Source organism: Halichoerus grypus, chromosome X (genome assembly GCF_964656455.1).
Source record: "Halichoerus grypus chromosome X, mHalGry1.hap1.1, whole genome shotgun sequence".
Lineage (NCBI taxonomy): Eukaryota > Metazoa > Chordata > Mammalia > Carnivora > Phocidae > Halichoerus > Halichoerus grypus.
The window spans coordinates 29,743,524-29,760,835 of NC_135727.1; the positions used below are offsets into that span (position 1 = coordinate 29,743,524).

Genomic DNA, 17,312 nt, shown 5'->3' on the forward strand with positions numbered 1-17,312 from the left:
CACAACAAATCCTGTTGGTCCTGGGATGGTGAGTTAAACAGGCCCTTAGAGATCGTGGAAAGCGGAGAGGGTATCCTTTAGGAGCTTACTGGCTGTGGGCCTGCCTTCGAGCCAAGAGACTCTATCTAAGCCAAAGCTCATCTCTGGCTATTTTAAGTTATTTTGTTGTACTTCTTTTCGTTATTCCCAAACGTTCAAAAGAGGTATGTTGCTATAGAAGTTAGAGCCTTTACTCACCAGCGATATGGAGAAGTTACGGAAAAGCATGTTAGAGCCATAGTTACCTGCAGAGAAAATTCTCAGCCAGGTGGTGACCACGATGGGGCAGGGACCCCCAAAACCTTGGCTCTGTAGCCTGATGAAGAGGCCAATATAGAAGATAGAGACCTGGTTCGGATCTCAGTGAGATCAGTGAGACCCTCCGAAATAGCTGGAGGACACCTTGATGGGAGTCTGTTGGCCTTGAAGCACCACCCCCCGGGGGGGGGCGGTGAGTGGGGGGCACAAGCCATAGTAATTTAGGAGGGCATGGCAGATTTCCAATTTAAGATGTTAGTCTGAACAATTGCGCTTTTTCTCCCCAAGTTAACATTAAATGAAAGAAGAAAACTAAATATTAGAGCTGTAACCATAAGGGATGATGGGTAAGGGTGTGGTTAGCTGGCCAAAATTGTGAGGATTTTCTTGAAGATATGAAACAAATAGGGTGCAACTGATTGAGAAGCCAGAGTCAATGAATCCAGAACACCATACAGATGTGGGAGAGGACTGCTGTAAACATGAATTCTGTTTTCTAATGTGGCCTTTTAAAGACAGACTATGTCACAGTAATCAGAATCAGAATGGGAGTGATGATGTGGCCATCTCAGAAGATAAAGGGTGAGTAAATGAACTAGTAAAAGTGAAATACAGAGTTAAATACAAATAATTGTTAAGAATACGTCTAGAAAAAAACTAGAAATAACCAAATATCGAAAAATAAGAGAGTGGTTAAATAAACATGGTATGTCTTTACTATGAAATAGTTTGCAGCCCTTAAAAAGAGTGAGATTTCATGTACTGTCATGGAAAGATCCCCACAGTATATTACATTTAAAAAGCAAATTGTAGAGCCAAATATACAGTAATGATACCATTAAAAAATACCAAAGCTTCCTATTTGTATATATAAAATATATGTACATAAATGCTGAGGAGGGCTATGTACCAAACCTAACAGTGAAGGGACTTCTTATTTTATATCCTTTTATATATATATATTTTTTACAGGAATGTGTTTGTAAGTCATTTGTATAAGTTAACAAAACTGAAAGATAACCACTAATAGAATTTAGTGCGTAGAAGTTCCCAACAACTAATAGTTGAAAAAAAGGTAAAAAGGAAGTTCAGTCAGTCCAGTAAGAAAGAGGAAAAAGAAACAATAAAGCAATAATTAGATTTTTTAAGCGATAGGAATATGTGTATTCACATACAGTATACTATGCTGCCCTTAAAAGTGGGAAGGCAGATTTATGTATACTGACAAGGAAAGATGTCCGTGATACACTAGTAAGCAAAATAAAGTCGCAAAACAATTCATATAAGTATGATCTATTTTTTTAAAGCAATAACTATGTTGCTAAATGTATAGAAAAAGACTTTAGGGACACCTAGGTGGCTCGGTTGCTTAAGTGTCTGCCTTCAACTCAGGTCATGATCCCAGGGTCCTGGGATCGAGCCCCGGGTCGGGCTCCCTGCTCAGCGGAGAGTCTGTTTCTCCCTCTCCCTCTGCCCCTACACCTGCTTATATTCTCTCTCTCAAATAAATAAATAAAATCTTTAAAAAAAGAAAAAGATATGTATCAGGTCACCTTTATTTTTTTTTAAGATTTTATTTATTTATTTCAGACAGAAATAGCCAGAGAGAGAGAGAGAGAGAGCACAAGCGGGGAGGAGAGGGAGAAGCAGGCTCCCCACAGAGCAGGGAGCCCGATGTGGGACTTGATCCCAGACCCTGGGATCATGACCTGAGCTGAATGCAGATGCTTAACCGACTGAGCCACCCAGGCAGCCAGTAAAAGACTTTAATTAGCAAACTGTTAACTGAGATTACTTTTAAGGAATGGGTTTAGTTGGGGAGCAGAGAGTTAGGGGAGGTATCACCTTATTTTGTGGTTAAAGGTTGTTGAGACCTGGACATCTCACAAGCAGGGAGACAGGCAGAGGGAGAGGGAGAAGCAGACTCCCCGCCGAGCTGGGAGCCCAACGTGGGGCTTGATCACGGGACCCTGGGATCATGACCTGAGCCGAAGGCAGATGCTTAACCATCTGAACCACCCAGATGCCCTGAGACCTGGACATCTCTAAATGTACAGCTGTTCATTACTCCTTCCCTGCTTGAAGCCCTTCAATGGTTACCCATAACCTATTAGATAAAATCCAGACTCTGGAGCATGGCATATAATGTTCTCCATGATCTGAACCCTGCCTGCCTCTTTGTCTTCATCTCCCACCATCCGTCCATCAAGCCTACTGCACATCAGTCACACAGCATGGTAATACTTGCATTTGCTTAAATGGGCCATGATTTTTCTCATACCTCCATGTGTTTGCACACGCTGTTCCCTTTTTCAAGTAACCCCTAGGTTTCCAGATCTTGCCATCCTGATACTACAAATTAAGTTCAGATTTGTATAATTAATAAACAATTACAACAACTCTGCGTCCCCATTTTGCGGACCATGGAAAGTCCATTCTTCCACCAGGTTGGAGGGGGATTCCCCCAGGTCCCAAAGGAATCCATGAGAAATGCCTAAATGTTCCAAAGATCAGTCCTAGTTGTCATTTGCCATCTCTGCCAGCTATTCTTTCTCCAAACTGCTGTGCTCTAGCGTTCAACAAGTCACCGCTTGGTCTTTATACTTCATTATTATTACCATTATTATTTTTAAAAACTCCTTGTTTCCCATTTTTTTTTAAAAGGATTTCTCTTTGCCCAGGGGCATTTGGGTGGCTCAATCAGTTAATTGTCTGACTCTTGGTTTCCGCTCAGGTCATGATTTCATGGGTAGTGAGATCGAGCCCAGTATCAGGCTCTGTGCACAGCAGGAAGTCTGCTTGAAGATTCTCTCCCTCTACGCCTCTCCTGTTCTCACTCTCAAATAAATAAAAAAAAAATCTTAAAAAAAAAAAAGAAATCTCTATGCTCAACATGGGGCTTGAACTCACAGAGTCGCATGCTCTACTGACTGAGCCACCCAGGCACCCTCGTCCTTATACTTAAAAAAAAACTTATTATGGGGCACCTGGGTGGCTCAGTCGGTTAGGTGTCTGCCTTTTTTTTTCTTTTAAAGATTTTATTTATTTGACAGAGAGAGACACAGCGAGAGAGGGAACACAAGCAGGGGGAGCGGGAGAGGGAGAAGCAGGTGCCCCGCGGAGCAGGGAGCCCGATGCGGGGCTCGATCCCAGGACCCCGGGATCATGACCTGAGCCGAAGGCAGATGCTTAATGACTGAGCCACCCAGGCGCCCCAGGTGTCTGACTCTTGATCTCAGCTCAGGTCTTGATCTCACAGTCATGAGTTCAAGCCCCGTGTGGAGCCTACTTGAAAAAATAATAACAATAAAAATAAAAAATTTTATTATATAATTTTAATACATACAGAAGAATATGTGTGACATGTAATTTATGGAGCATAATAAGAAAACAAACACCCATGTACCCATCATCAACCTAAGAACTAGAACATTACCAATGCTTTTGAATCTACCTAAATTCTCCCCCTTGCTTCCCCCAGAGCAATCCCCTATCCTGGATTTTGTGCTTATGTTTTCCCTTCTATATTTTAATGGTTTTACCATATTTTCTACCCATTTAAGTTTTCCTTATTTTTGAGCTTTACAAAAAGTTATCAGTTGCATATATTCTGTAATTATTGCTTTTTTCATGTAACATTTTTGTGATTTATGCATGTAGCTATAATTAATTTTTTGGTGTCATGTAGTATTTCATCGTGTGACTATACCCCAATTTATTTAGTCATTCTATCAGAGAATATTCTCTTGCTGTTTTTTGAGGTCTGTATCAAAGGTGATGCAGACTAGGAACAGAAAATCCTTAGCATGTTTTAATCACTTCCCCCTTGGGCCACCACTATACAGTCTCCATAGATCTATTATTAGCACTGAGTCTATTCAAGGGCAAAGGTCAGCAATTTCTTTTTTCTGTAAAGGACTAGATAGGAAATATTTTAGGCTCTTAGCTGCCCATATGGTCTGTCCCAACTACTGAATTCTGTTGTTTTAGCACAAAAGCAGCCACAAAAAATATGTAGATGAATGAGTACGGCAGTATTCCAATAAAACTTTCTTATTTAAAAAAAAAAGATTTCAGGGCGCCTGGGTGGCTCAGTCGTTAAGCGTCTGCCATCGGCTCAGGTCATGATCTCAGGGCCCTGGGATGGAGCCCCGCATCGGGCTCCCTGCTCGGCGGGAAGCCTGCTTCTCCCTCTCCCACTCCCCCTGCTTGTGTTCCCTCTCTCGCTGTGTCTCTCTGTCAAATAAAAAAAAAAAATTTCATTATTTCAGTGAGAGAGAGAGAGTAAAGGGGGGAGGGGCAGAGGGAGAGGGAGAGAGAACTCAAGCTGACTGCACTGAGCATGCAGCCCGATGCAGGGCTTGATCTCACTACCCTGAGATCAGACCTGAGCTGAAACCAAGAGTCAGATGCTGAACCAACTATGCCACCCAGGCACCCCTCCAATAAAACTTTTTTTATAAAAGAGGCAGCTGGCTGGGTTCATTCCCCTGACCATCCTTTCCCAAACTCTGCTCTAGTTCATCTGAATTCCTGTAGCATTGTCCAGTATTGTGGTCACATGTGCATCTGCATTATCATTTCCTTCTCATTACCTTGTTTCCCATGCTTCTCTCTCCCCATGCCCCCCCCGCATCCACCCCCCCCCCATTCCTGAACCAGTAGGCACCACTCCAGCAGCAAGTACAGGATAGGAGTAAGGCCTGGTGCTAATAAGGGGCCTAAGCCTTACTGTACTAGATTTGAGACTGGGATGCTGCCTTGATTTCCCTCAACACTCTAGGGGTTTCGGTTAGGCCAAACTATTCCCTGAGAACTAGTTGCCTTGCAGATCCTAAATATGTCTTAGTCTTTCTCACCTTCAGGATTTAAACCTGTACCCTGTTTTCCTTCTTTGTGCCCCCTGCCCCCTCCCACTCTTCTTGCCCGGTTAATTCCCACTTACCCTCACAGATTTAAATTGAATTACTTTCTCTGGAAGCTATTATTTTCTCTGGAAACTATTCTGTAACTCCCCAGCCCCACCTTATCTCGACCCCCCCCCCCATCTTCCTAGGCTGTGCGGGTGGCTCTCTGTGTTCCTTTTATCACTCTGTCCTCTAATTGTCTGCCTCACCCACTAGGCCAATTGAGGACTGTTTGAGGGCAAGGGTTGTCTTTGTATACTCAGTGACTGGATCATAACAGGTCCTCAGGCAAGGCTTGTTCAGTGTTTGTCTGGATTTGGCTAGGAGAGGGAGCTGGTTTCTACCTCTGGTGAAGATCAGCCATTGGCTGAGCATCCAGCTAAATGGACTGATTCTGATTCTCTAGAACCAAATTGCTACTGTCTCCTTGAATGTGCATTGCTTGCTGCTGGGTCCTGCCTGAACTGAATCCAAGCTTGGTCTCCTGTTGGGCACTATGATTTAGCTCATCTCAATAAAGGAGTAATTTTTTTTTTATCCCTCTTTTCTTTTTTTCCTCCTGGTGAGTGGGGCTCTGAACGTCTTTTCCTAACTTGTCTATTACTTGTGACAATTTTATGGCATGTCTCCTTACTAAACTGGAAATTTTGGGAAGTACCATATTTGGGTTTTGAGAAAAAGTGGGTTTGGTTTAAGTCTGTGTGCTTCGTGTCTTTGGCAAGTCATTTTAACCTCCTTCCCTGGGCCTGTTTCTCATCTGTGAAATGGGGATGGCACCTGACCTATCTCATAGTGTGGTTATGAGGATAAAATAAGATTGTGTGTGAAAGTGCTTTGAAAAACTGTAAAATCAACCACAAATGGAATTTTGTATTAGTTCTGTATTCCCTTATGACATCTAGCACCATGCCTTGCCCAGAGTAGTTGCTCAATACATTTTTGTTGAATGACCAAATGAATTGGCAAGAAAAATAATGCTATTGGTGGGAATAAAGGACATTTAATGGAATCAGGAAAAACAGATCACTTGGCAATAGAAACACCCATATGGTGAATAATTCAGCATTGGGCATTTATAGATAGCCCCAAATCTACATTCCCAATGTCTGGTCTTTGTTTTGCTTATAAAAAATATTTAAATTTCTTTGAATAAGCTTTTGGCAGCTGAGATAAACTTGACTAGATCTTAAATATGCAGTCATCATAAAGCAGGATTGGCCCCAGGCAATACTGTGAGATCAGCAAAATGTACTCTGAGAAATCTTTCCTTCCTTGATGGTAGCTTTACCCACCCCTCACCCCCATTGCAATGCCTAGTCCTAGTTCTGTTTACCTCCAGGCACTTAGGACTCTTGTATTATCCTTTGTTCAAGGAGCATTCACCTTAAAGGGTCAGGACTGAGTCTCCCTGGCTAATTTGCATTTGAAAAAAGGAGTCCTAGAGAAGGAGACTATTTTTATCAAAAGGAATGAATAAATAATTGTGAAATTTCAGGCATTAAAGAGTACAAGGGCTTATCAGCCTCATTCAAATCACGATGGTACTTAGTTCACCTACAGCTGGGGTCTCAATCTTGGAGGTATGTAGTTCACCCTGAAAGCTTCTTAGAAATAATGATAATTGAGGCCCTACTCACAGAGATTCTAATTCAGCTGGACTAGTTTCAAAACCTGGGCAAAGGTGTTTTGTTTTTTTTTTTAAGTCCCCAGGCAATTCTGTTGTTTATTTGGAGTTGGGAACCACTGATTTAAGCCTAAAACGGCCTTGCTCTTGAGAAAAAGAAAAGCCAAATGTCTTTGGAAGATCAAATCTTAAAGCAGGGTGGGAGGGACTGTGAGAGTCATTGATAAAGTGAAGGGAAGGTTAAAAATAGGCCCAGCAATTCCACAATAAGCAAGTGCTTGGCAGCACCAAAGGAAGTAATCTGTGGCTGATCTAGTCCTCCACCCCAAACCCCCAGGGAAAACGGCCTGGCCCTAACTGTTAGTCCTTAAATCTGCTTTCCAGATGGTTCACAGGTTATAACTGTAGGTAAAATCTCTGAGCTAAGGGGCTGTCTTCAAATGTTTGATGTACCCAAGTCGGTAAGTCTTCAGTTGATATTTTATGTAGAAGATAAATGATTTTGTTAAAAATATGAGGTCTGTGTTCTTTATTTACATTGTACTGAGCACCACGGGTTTAGCATTTGTTATCAGGTTCCTTGCTTTAAACTCTAGGATGGGCAAGGGGTGAATTCACATTGTGTTGCTGGACCATCTTTGCTTAAGCTTTGACCTCCTCGGTCGTCCCCTAGCCGCCCCTTGCTGTTGATAGCATCACAAAGCCCTTATTATGATGTAATGTTGGCTACCTCACTGCAGCTTGGTTTGCCTTTTCTGTGTTTCCCAGCTTCAAAGATGGTCCTTCAGAAAGGCAGATAGGGAACATGGACTACCGTTTATCCACCAGTTGTGTTTTCTAGACACATTCCTAAACAATGATTGCTGCAGAAACATTTTTAGTATTCTCCTAAGCAAGCAGTCTCTCCTATTTTTAAGGAAAATCCCACCCGTGGATAACAAGGCTTTCGTGAATATGTCCGCGGATGACCCCAGCTCTGAGATGTCTGGAGAAGACTCAGAATCAAGCACCTTGGGGAATCCCCGTGATCAAAAAAAGGAAACAGGTCATACTCTTTGTTAGAGACATGACTGCTGAAATAGGGGAATGGACATTAGAAAAACTAGTCGTGCCTTTGTATTTCTTCCTTTATGTGTATATTTACCTTTATAAATAGCTACAGATTTATTTTATTTGCTTGATTAAAAGAATACCAATAATAACTATACTTCATCTGGCAGCACTGTAAAGTTTAATTAATGTTTCTAAGGTATGAGTTGAACTCACAAGATGAAAGATTCTATATATGGAGTATGTGTTAAGTGCCCAATCTGGTTTAGTCTGATAATGGCCATAATTGTATGGTGTCCTACATCGCATGTCTTGATTATTGTGGTTTCAGTGAGTTCAACCTTGAGAAATGTATTTTAATGTTGAGAATTTGTTTAACGTTGGTTGGCAAATGTTTAGGTGTATAGAATATATATGTTTATGTTTTAATTAGCCCAATTATTTGATTCTTGATTTAAAAGATGTTTTACAAAGAAACATGGAAGGTTTTTCTTCTTTTTAAATTGGTCCAAGGGTCCAAGAAGGCACAAAGTTCTGGCCCTTACACATCACATAGTAATATCTAAGTTGGTTTGTGCCACAAAATCTAAATGTTAAATTTAAAAATCATTATTAAAATTACATATCCATATCAAGATGTGCTAAATATGTGAGGATTGACCAAAATAAGGTTGTTAGGATATCAAAAGAAGATTACTATTAGTGACCAAGATAAAAAAGAAAAATATTTTTCCCACAAAACTCGTTTAAAGATATTTCATGGAAAACTTAAATAGTAAGTTAGACTACCAGGTCATTCAAAGTGAGCTAGCACTCAAGAGCCAAGGATCTGTGCTTTTAGAGCCAAGAATGTAGTTGAATATTAACAAGAGTCAGCTATGCTTTATGTTAGTATAAAAGTTTATCTTTGAATGGCAAAAGCAGTTTTCCATCTTTTTGTCCTTTAAGAAATATAATTACATGAATTAGAACAAGCCCCATTTTTTTGGTCTTGAGAAGTCTTTGGTTAAATTGCCAATCCTTCTAGAAAAGGTATCAATTTGAGCCATTATCAGCTGGCCCATCCATATACCCTTCTAAGGAATATAACTATACAAATTAGAACAACCTTGTTCATTAAATCTGGAAAATTAGCCAGTTAATCCTCCCCTGTAAAGACATGGCATTATTTTAGTCTCATTCAATGAGATATTCAATAAGTATTTACACTGCGTTTACAGTTTTTCAGCATCGTGTGAAATATGAGACACAATAAAGGAGGGTTTAATGTTTTAGGATACCTTCCTTGGCTTTAAGAGTTTACAGTCTCATTTTAGGCAGCAAGAACAAAACGGTACATTCAAAGAAGATAGGAGTCCATCTTCCCCCCTTTTCAGCCTCAATCACAGTTCTGTGGCTCTAGGGCCCAAGTTCCATTAGAGCCTTGCTCTCAGCCAATTGTCATCAAACGGCACAAAGCTGATAGTGGCTCAAGGTGGTACCTCTTTCTAGGAGGGTTTGCACTTTAACCAAAGACCTTTGAAGACCTAAAATTTTAAAAATAAATACATAAATAAAAAGTGGGCTTTTTATATAAACAGCTAGAAAATGGATTTATTCTTAGAGTTCTGATTTGTCTATCTCAAACTATACAATACAAACTGCTTCTACACCACCCACCATCCTATTACTCCCCTGCTTTTAAAAGCCCAGCTTGCTCCCTCCTCTCCTTGCTGTCTACCCTAGGCTACAGGGTAGACCAGATTTTTGGCTTTGTGTGCCAGAGGAGGGAAGGAAAAATTCTTCCTCTACCCTTCAAGGTCTTCCATCTGGATTAAGAATTAAATTTACATGAGACAGATTAATAAGAGGAAAAACCCGAAGTTTTATTATGTGGGCACAGAGGCCCAATAATGAAATTGAGACCCCCAAGAAATGATTAAGACAGGCAGTTTTTATACATTTTAGACAATGAAACAACAAACGTGAGGAATTGACAGGATAAAGAAAACAGGTGTTTGGGAGCTTTAATTAGTAGGGAATTCTAAGCAGAATTTAGATTGAGGTAGATTAGAAAAATGTTTCTGCAGCTTCCTCAACTTTAAAGTCTGTCTCTGGTAATAAGGATTTTTTTTTTACATCTTAGTACAGGGAAGATATTTTTCTTATGGGAGATTTGTTTCTTGCTTTCAGGGGGACAGCAGAGGGTCTTCCTGTCCTTGCACCAGTTGCTTCCTAAGTAGCTTCAATTCAAAATAATCAGTATGTCATTGTGTTACATTTTGGGCAACCTGCCCTTGGCCCCTACCCAGGCACTCTTGAGCCTCATTTTCCTTACTTCCAACCAGACATCTTACTTTCTAGCTTCATTGCACTTTCCATATTTCCATAAACAGGCCAGGCCCTTTCACAACTCCCTGCTTTGCCCATTTCCACTGCCCAGAATGCCTTTCACCTTCTCCCCTCTTGTCTTTTTGGCAATTCCCACTTTGGGACCCAGCATAAACAATTCCTCTGTGAAACTGACTATTCCCAAAATTCCTCCAAATCTCTTGATTCACCTGTTTCCAGAGTACTTTGTACATTTGTTATAGAACTGTTACAGAAATTAGTTTTGAAATTGTCTTCCCCTACTGGCTTTCTCAATGGCAGGGACCTGGTATAGTGTGTGGCATAAAGTCTTTCAGTACATGCTTGTTGAATGTTTCTGAGTTAGAATGATCAACAGGTTGGCAGACCTAGTTTTATTTGACATTGTGCTGCCCCCCACCATGCCCTCGCATTAAATAAAAACTCCCAGGAGGAAATTTACAAGGTTTATTGTTGCTAATTTAACCAAATTTAGAGGTTTGTCCTTATGAGTAATCCATTTTGAAATTTGAGCTTGTGGAATACATTGGTAGAAAACATTGATTTTTGCCAATGTCATTCTCCTAAAATGTGTTCTTTGAAACCGTATATGAACTAAGATTTAGTAAAAGTGGCTATGTTTAGTTTGTAAATTGCTGGATTGATGACGGAGGAGATCGGGGTTGGGCTTGGTACTGGGAACTGTGTTGTGTGTGTGTATGTGTTGGGGGGAGGTGTTAATTACCTTCCTGTTTCTTGGGCCTTAGAATGCACCCTTAACTCTAGCCAGCCATCTTAGAAAATGCTCCTGTTAGGAAGGTAAAAAGATTTGCAGCTACATTACTGAGAAAGGTATCAAAACTCAGGCCCTATTCATATTGGGTCAGGGGTGTCCTTGACAAAAAAGAAACAATTTATAGCTCAATCGAAGCAAAGACTCATTTTCTTTTCCTTGTATCTAAGATCTTTTTCTTTTCCTTTCCTATTTTAACATCATGACATTTCTCCTTAGCACCAGGCATAATGCCATGATTATGTTTTCCTCCATGTCGGGTTACTCCCCTTGCCTTGCAACCCCTCCTTATTCCTTTATCTCTTTCAAAGTTTCCATTCTCGGTTCCCTAACTTTTTACTCCCTCCCTTCCTCTCGTCCTCCTCCTCCTCTTTTTTCCCAGCTAGCTCACCCCGCCCCTCACCGTCACCACCTTCCCTCCCCTTCAGGCTTCTTCCCGCTGCTTCTCCCGCCACCTTCCCCCCACCCGGCCCGCCTCGCGTTCAGAAAGCTCCAATCAGGAGCTCGGGAGGTGTCTCGAAAGCCCGCCCCCTCCTCCCTGTCCACTTCTCTTCCCCCCCCTTTTCTCCCTCCCCCTCCCCCCCCAACTCAAGTCCTGCGGACCTGGGGGCTTCGGGATCTGGGCGCTATGAAAAGTGTCTGCCCAGTCACTTCCGGTAAGGGCGCTGCAGCGCGAAGCTCCCCGCGGGACCGTTAAGGAGGGGGTGGGAGTTACCGGCGGGCCGGGGGAGGACAGTGCTGCCAGGGAAGGGGACGGGAGAGGGAGGGGGAAGGACAGCGAGAGCGAGCGAAGGAGCACGAGCGTCTTGGGCTCCTTAGCCGCCGCTTTCCCGCCGCCTCTCCTGGAGCCAGCTCCCCCGCCCCCCGGGCGCCTGCAGTGCTTCTCTCCACCCCCCACTCCCGAGGACAGACGCCGCCCCTCCCTCGCCGCCGCGTGACCGGAAGTGGCGCCATCTTTAGCCTCTTGTGCTATTGACAATAACAAGCCCTGGTTCTCTCCCCCTCCCCCTTCCCCCTCCCCCCAACCACGGCATCTCCCCTCCCAGAGAGAGGGAGAAAAGGAGGAGGAGCTGCAGCCTCACAGACTCACTGAGTCGCTCCTGCAGAAAGGGGGGAGAGAGACCGAAAAGCAGGGGAGGGGGACGGCACTGCCGTTTACCTGTCTGCCTCCTCATTCGCTCTCCCCCCTCGTTCGGCTCACTCCTGGTGTCAGCCTATCCGCCTTCCCAAACCCTCCCATTCCCCCGGTGTAGCCCCCCCTTCACTTTCCTTCTCGTCCTCTGTGTTTCTCCTCTCTTTCTTCCCTTCCCCCTCTAGCATTGCCACCTTCTCTCCTACACGCACGCAGGCATATAAACGTAGATTTTTGATGCTCCTCTGCCTGTTGACCCCGCTATTTTCATGTTTCCAACAGGTTTTTCTTCCCCCAATCCCTCAGCTGCTGCTGCCGCTCAGGAGGTCAGATCTGCCACTGATGGTAATACCAGCACCACTCCGCCCACCTCTGCCAAGAAGAGAAAGTTAAACAGCAGCAGCAGTAGCAGCAGTAACAGTAGTAACGAGAGAGAAGACTTTGATTCCACCTCTTCCTCTTCTTCCACTCCTCCTTTACAACCCAGGGATTCGGCATCCCCTTCAACCTCGTCCTTCTGCCTGGGGGTTTCAGTGGCTACTTCCAGCCACGTACCGATACAGAAGAAGCTGCGTTTTGAAGACACCCTGGAGTTTGTAGGGTTTGATGCGAAGATGGCTGAGGAATCCTCCTCCTCTTCCTCCTCATCTTCACCAACTGCTGCAACATCTCAGCAGCAGCAACTTAAAAATAAGAGTATATTAATCTCTTCTGTGGCTTCGGGGCATCACGCAAACGGCCTAGCCAAATCTTCTACCACCACTTCTAGCTTTGCTAACAGCAAGCCTGGCTCTGCTAAGAAGTTAGTGATCAAGAACTTTAAAGGTAACCAAGGCCAAAATCCATAATCACCTACTAAGGATTTGACACTTGAGCGGTCACGTGCTCTATTTATGTTAATATATTAAACAGTATAGAGGTAGCCTAATGTTTTATGCATAATCAATGAGGTGGAGGGAGGTCCTTTTTTGGGTGGAGGGTTCATTTTCCGGGGGTGGTTAGTATTCTTGTGCTGAAGCATACACCGAGTGTTTCTGTGCAGTATTTTGATGTCTGGCTCAGCTTATATCTAATCTGTTACTCATTATAACATTGACAATCGGTATGATTGATCTGGATTATACAGGTGAGAAATTTGTGTTCTAAAGAGGTTTATTTATTTCAGGTGCATGGTGAGCCTTGGCACTGCTGGGATTTTTATTTTTATGCTTCAGTAGGCCACATTTTCTAGTCCCTAGAAATGCAGGTAGCAATGGTGATCTTTTCATGCTCAATGATGATTTATAGTTAGATTTATAATGTTGCATCCTATATTCTTGAAACTCATTGTGGAAGCAGTATTTGGGGAAAAATATTTATGATCTCTGCATTTCTTTCCAAAGGTAGGGTTTGGAAGTGAAAAATACTGTATACAGAGAAGTAGTAACTCTGTGTACCACTAGTCTAAAGATAGGAACAATTACTACATCTATTTTTTTTCTTTCACTAAAATGGGTTTTAAAGTACTGACCTGCAGCTTTTAGGAAGATTTGTTCACTTTATGTTTGAGATACATGATTGAGAGTATTATGAATGCATTGATGCATATAAAATCAACAGTTTTTTAAAAACATAATTGAGCTGAATTACTTTTTTCTGTTGACTGTGTTTCTCTTTTTCTGACTTAGTTTTTCAGCATCCTTAACTGGGAGGTAATAGATGCTAAGATGTTTATTAAATGGAGAAGTAAATGAATGAACTGAAGTAATATTTACCAGATAAGTGCCTTGTGGCTAAATATTAGTATTGAGAAAATTAGATTCTCAATGCTTGCGTTTTCAACATTAGTGTGGAAATCAGGAATGTGCTCTGTTTTGTTTAAAGCAGAGGGTTATGGTGTTTATTTTTAACCTTCTCTTTTTTTTCCTTCACTCCTCTCCCATCCCCAGGTTCTTAAGAGTGTTGTAATCTTTCTGATTTAATAGTAGACCTTTCTGAAGTAAATGTGAATTGTAATTGGCTAATGTGTTCACTGCTCCAGTCAAAGTATATCAATTTAATAGCCAAGAATTTTTAAAGGGATGAGCTATGATCCTAATTTCATTTGCATACTGGTTTCTGAGGTTTTGTTTGGGTTTTTTTCTTTCCCTCTTAAACTAAAAATACATCATTAAGGTATTAGGATGTTTTAATTAAAAAAAAAAATACTCATTGCTGGTCAATGAAGTTTAAAGCCTGGGTTAAGATAGTCCTTTCCATTCTGAAAATGCTACATAGGTTCTGGAGTTATTTGGATGTTTTAATTTTTTTTAAATTTCACTCTGCTCATTGATGTAGTTTAAATTAAAACCTGAGTTAAGATGTTTCTCTCCATTTGTAGATGGTGCATAAATGTGAGGGTCAAACAGACTTGGATTAGAATCTCAGTTTTGCCATTGATTAGCTTTGATGACCTTGGGCAAGCCTTTCTAAATGAGTCTTCTAGCCTCAGTTTTCTCGGTTGCATGATAGGGATAAATAATACCTTCCTTAGAGCATTGTTAGGGAGATTAAGATGTTTGGAAAGTACCTTGTGCATAGTAGACATTCAGTATTTTAAATCTCAGGTGCAAAATTCACGTTGACTGACTTAGGTTTTACATGTGATGGAATAAGATCAGGATTGTTATTTTTTATCTGTGATTCTTGAATTTTTATTTTTTGAAGCAATACAGTCAATTGAAAAAAAGAAACCTCACCTTTAATTCTAATAGGTGAGTCAAAATGACTTAAACAGTATTCTGGCATTTCAAATTTTCTTTATGCTAAGCCTAAATACAGTAGCTACTTTAATATTTAGATGTAATAATTATAAAAATCACAATTTACCCTTAAAAAGCAGTAATACTATTATTGTACTTTAATGGATCCTTCCATTACTATATGCTACATATTCTGATATCAACCTTGTACATATTATCTAGATAAGCCTAAATTACCAGAGAACTACACAGATGAAACATGGCAGAAGCTGAAAGAAGCGGTGGAAGCTATCCAGAATAGTACTTCGATTAAGTACAATTTAGAAGAACTCTATCAGGTATGTATTAATGTGGATAACCAGATTTGGCTAGCATAAATTGAGGTAGTATGTAGATGGATTTTACTTTGAAATGAGTCCTTATGTAGACTTTTGGTTTCCTTCTAGTGAAAATTTCTTGATTAATTTATGCACTATATTTTATAATCAGACTACACATTCTGATGTACTCTGACATTCTGACAAACTATGAGTACAGTCATATTGGTATATATTGGGTTTATCTTGGACCCTTCTGATTAGAATTTACAGTGAGGAGTACCTTGGTATAATCAAGGTTTTACCTATAATGGAATCCTACAGCCCGGATCCCAAAGATGATTTCTGGTGACATGTCATTCTGTTATGGTACTTCTTGCTAAGTGGTGTTACTCGCCTATAGGAAAGGCCTCAAGAAATACAAATGTTCTCTGTACTTTATCCTTCCTCCTTATTAGTAGCCTTTTGCCATTTCTTTTTCTTGCTGTTTATGTTTGTTTTATTTTCTGGGGTACAAGACAGTCCTTAGCCAAAAAATGAGCATCAGATTGTAGTCCATTGACTTGGTCTGAGGTTCAGGTTTGTTTCTTTTGCTTAACAAATGGGTCTATACTTGAAGTGTTTAGTTTAAATATACTATTAAGGGCAATTACTGATTTAGACTGCTTACTACCATGATATTTTGCCCTACTGTATTTTTTTAAAGATTTTATTTATTAGAGAGAGAGTGCACGCATGAGCGGGGGTTGGGGGGGAAGCAGAGGCAGAGGGAGAAGCAGACTCCCCGCTGAGCAGGGAGCCCAATGTGGGGCTCCATCCCAGCACTCTGAGATCCTGACCTGAGTCGAGGGCAGACGCTTAACTGAGCTACCCAGAGGCCCCTGCCCTACTGTATTTTTGACACAGCCACTTCAAGAAGTTACTTTCCATTATAGCATAAGCAGTTTCATATAAAAAAAATACTTAAGAGTCCCAATAGCTTGTGCTTTTTTTTTTTTTAAGATTTATTTATTTTAGAGAGCGACGGCATATGCTATTGAGCAGGGGGGAGGGCAGAGGGAGAGAGAATCTCAAGCAGACTGTAACTGAGTGTGGAGCCTGACTCGGGGTCATCACGACCCCGAGATCATGACCTGAGCCAAAACGAAGAGTCGGATGCTTAACCGACTGCGCCACCCAGGCACCCTTTTTGTGTTTTTCATATTGATAAATACCTTGTAAGAAATTAAGTTGGTTTGATTTATCAGAATTTGTAGTTTTTATCTATTCATTTTAGTTGCAGAGGTGGTATGGTAATGGCAAACCCTGGATTAGGAGTCCGAAGACAGATTTGGGATCTTCTTTTGGCGCCTATTACCCTTCTGATCTTGAGCAAGAAACTAGACCTCCCTCAGCTTCAGTTTCCTCCTCTGTAAAACAGGGGAAAGAATACTTGTCCTCTCTACCTCATGGGGTTGCTTCTAAGAATCAAATAAGATGTGAAAAACAACTTGAATCACTATGTTACAGAAATATAAGATGATGTTATCACTAGTAAAGCTCTTTCATAAGTCACAGTGTGGCTTTTTCACTTGCAATAAGTCAATTAAGATCACCAGTTTCTGTTGCTGTGAAAATTGAACGAGTCTGTGCATGCAAAACACTCACAACGATGCTTAACAGGTAGTAATAATGTTATAAAATGTAATCGTTGTAACACTGTGTGTCAGATAGTAGTAGCACTAAGCTATTAAGGAGAAGCCCACTTACTTGGCTATGTTGGTATATTACATATGTGGCTCCTGACTTGTACAGTAATAAAAGTAGAATTATGGAATTAGAGTTGGAAAGGCCTTAAGAGATCATGTAGCCCAATAGCTTTTCTTCATATAGTGCAGGTGGTCCTCTACAAATTAGGTTTATCTTTTATTATCTTTTAAGCATTATAGAAACCCTTTGGTGAAGTAGACGGGGTAGTAGTTATTATTCCTCTATTGATGAGGAAACTGAGTTTCAGGGAAGTTAAGTAATGTGCCCAGAGTCGCACTGAGATGCCCGAGTTTCAAGTCCAGTGCACTTGCGCTCCTGTGCTGCTTCAGGAATACGCCACAGCACTTCGAATACCTCTGTAGTGCGGTGTGAGAGGCCAGTAGTTTCACTTTAGG

The 17,312-nt window shown here is 41.3% G+C and overlaps 1 protein-coding gene across 4 annotated transcripts in view; it reads left to right on the top strand.

Moving 5' to 3' along the window:
- Nucleotides 1-11,550: 11,550 nt before the first annotated feature.
- Nucleotides 11,551-17,312, top strand: part of CUL4B (cullin 4B) — a 42,559-nt gene continuing 36,797 nt past the window's right edge. For 2 of the 4 annotated variants that reach the window (XM_078064403.1, XM_078064404.1), the window contains exons 1-3: nucleotides 11,551-11,655; nucleotides 12,414-12,956; nucleotides 15,074-15,189. In XM_078064403.1, the coding sequence (XP_077920529.1) occupies nucleotides 11,628-11,655; nucleotides 12,414-12,956; nucleotides 15,074-15,189 (687 nt within the window). In that variant the 5' untranslated portion in view covers nucleotides 11,551-11,627. Of the gene's footprint in view, nucleotides 11,656-12,413; nucleotides 12,957-13,142; nucleotides 13,258-15,073; nucleotides 15,190-17,312 lie in introns of those variants that run through there. The other 2 variants (XM_078064405.1, XM_078064406.1) reach the window with 2 other exon arrangements.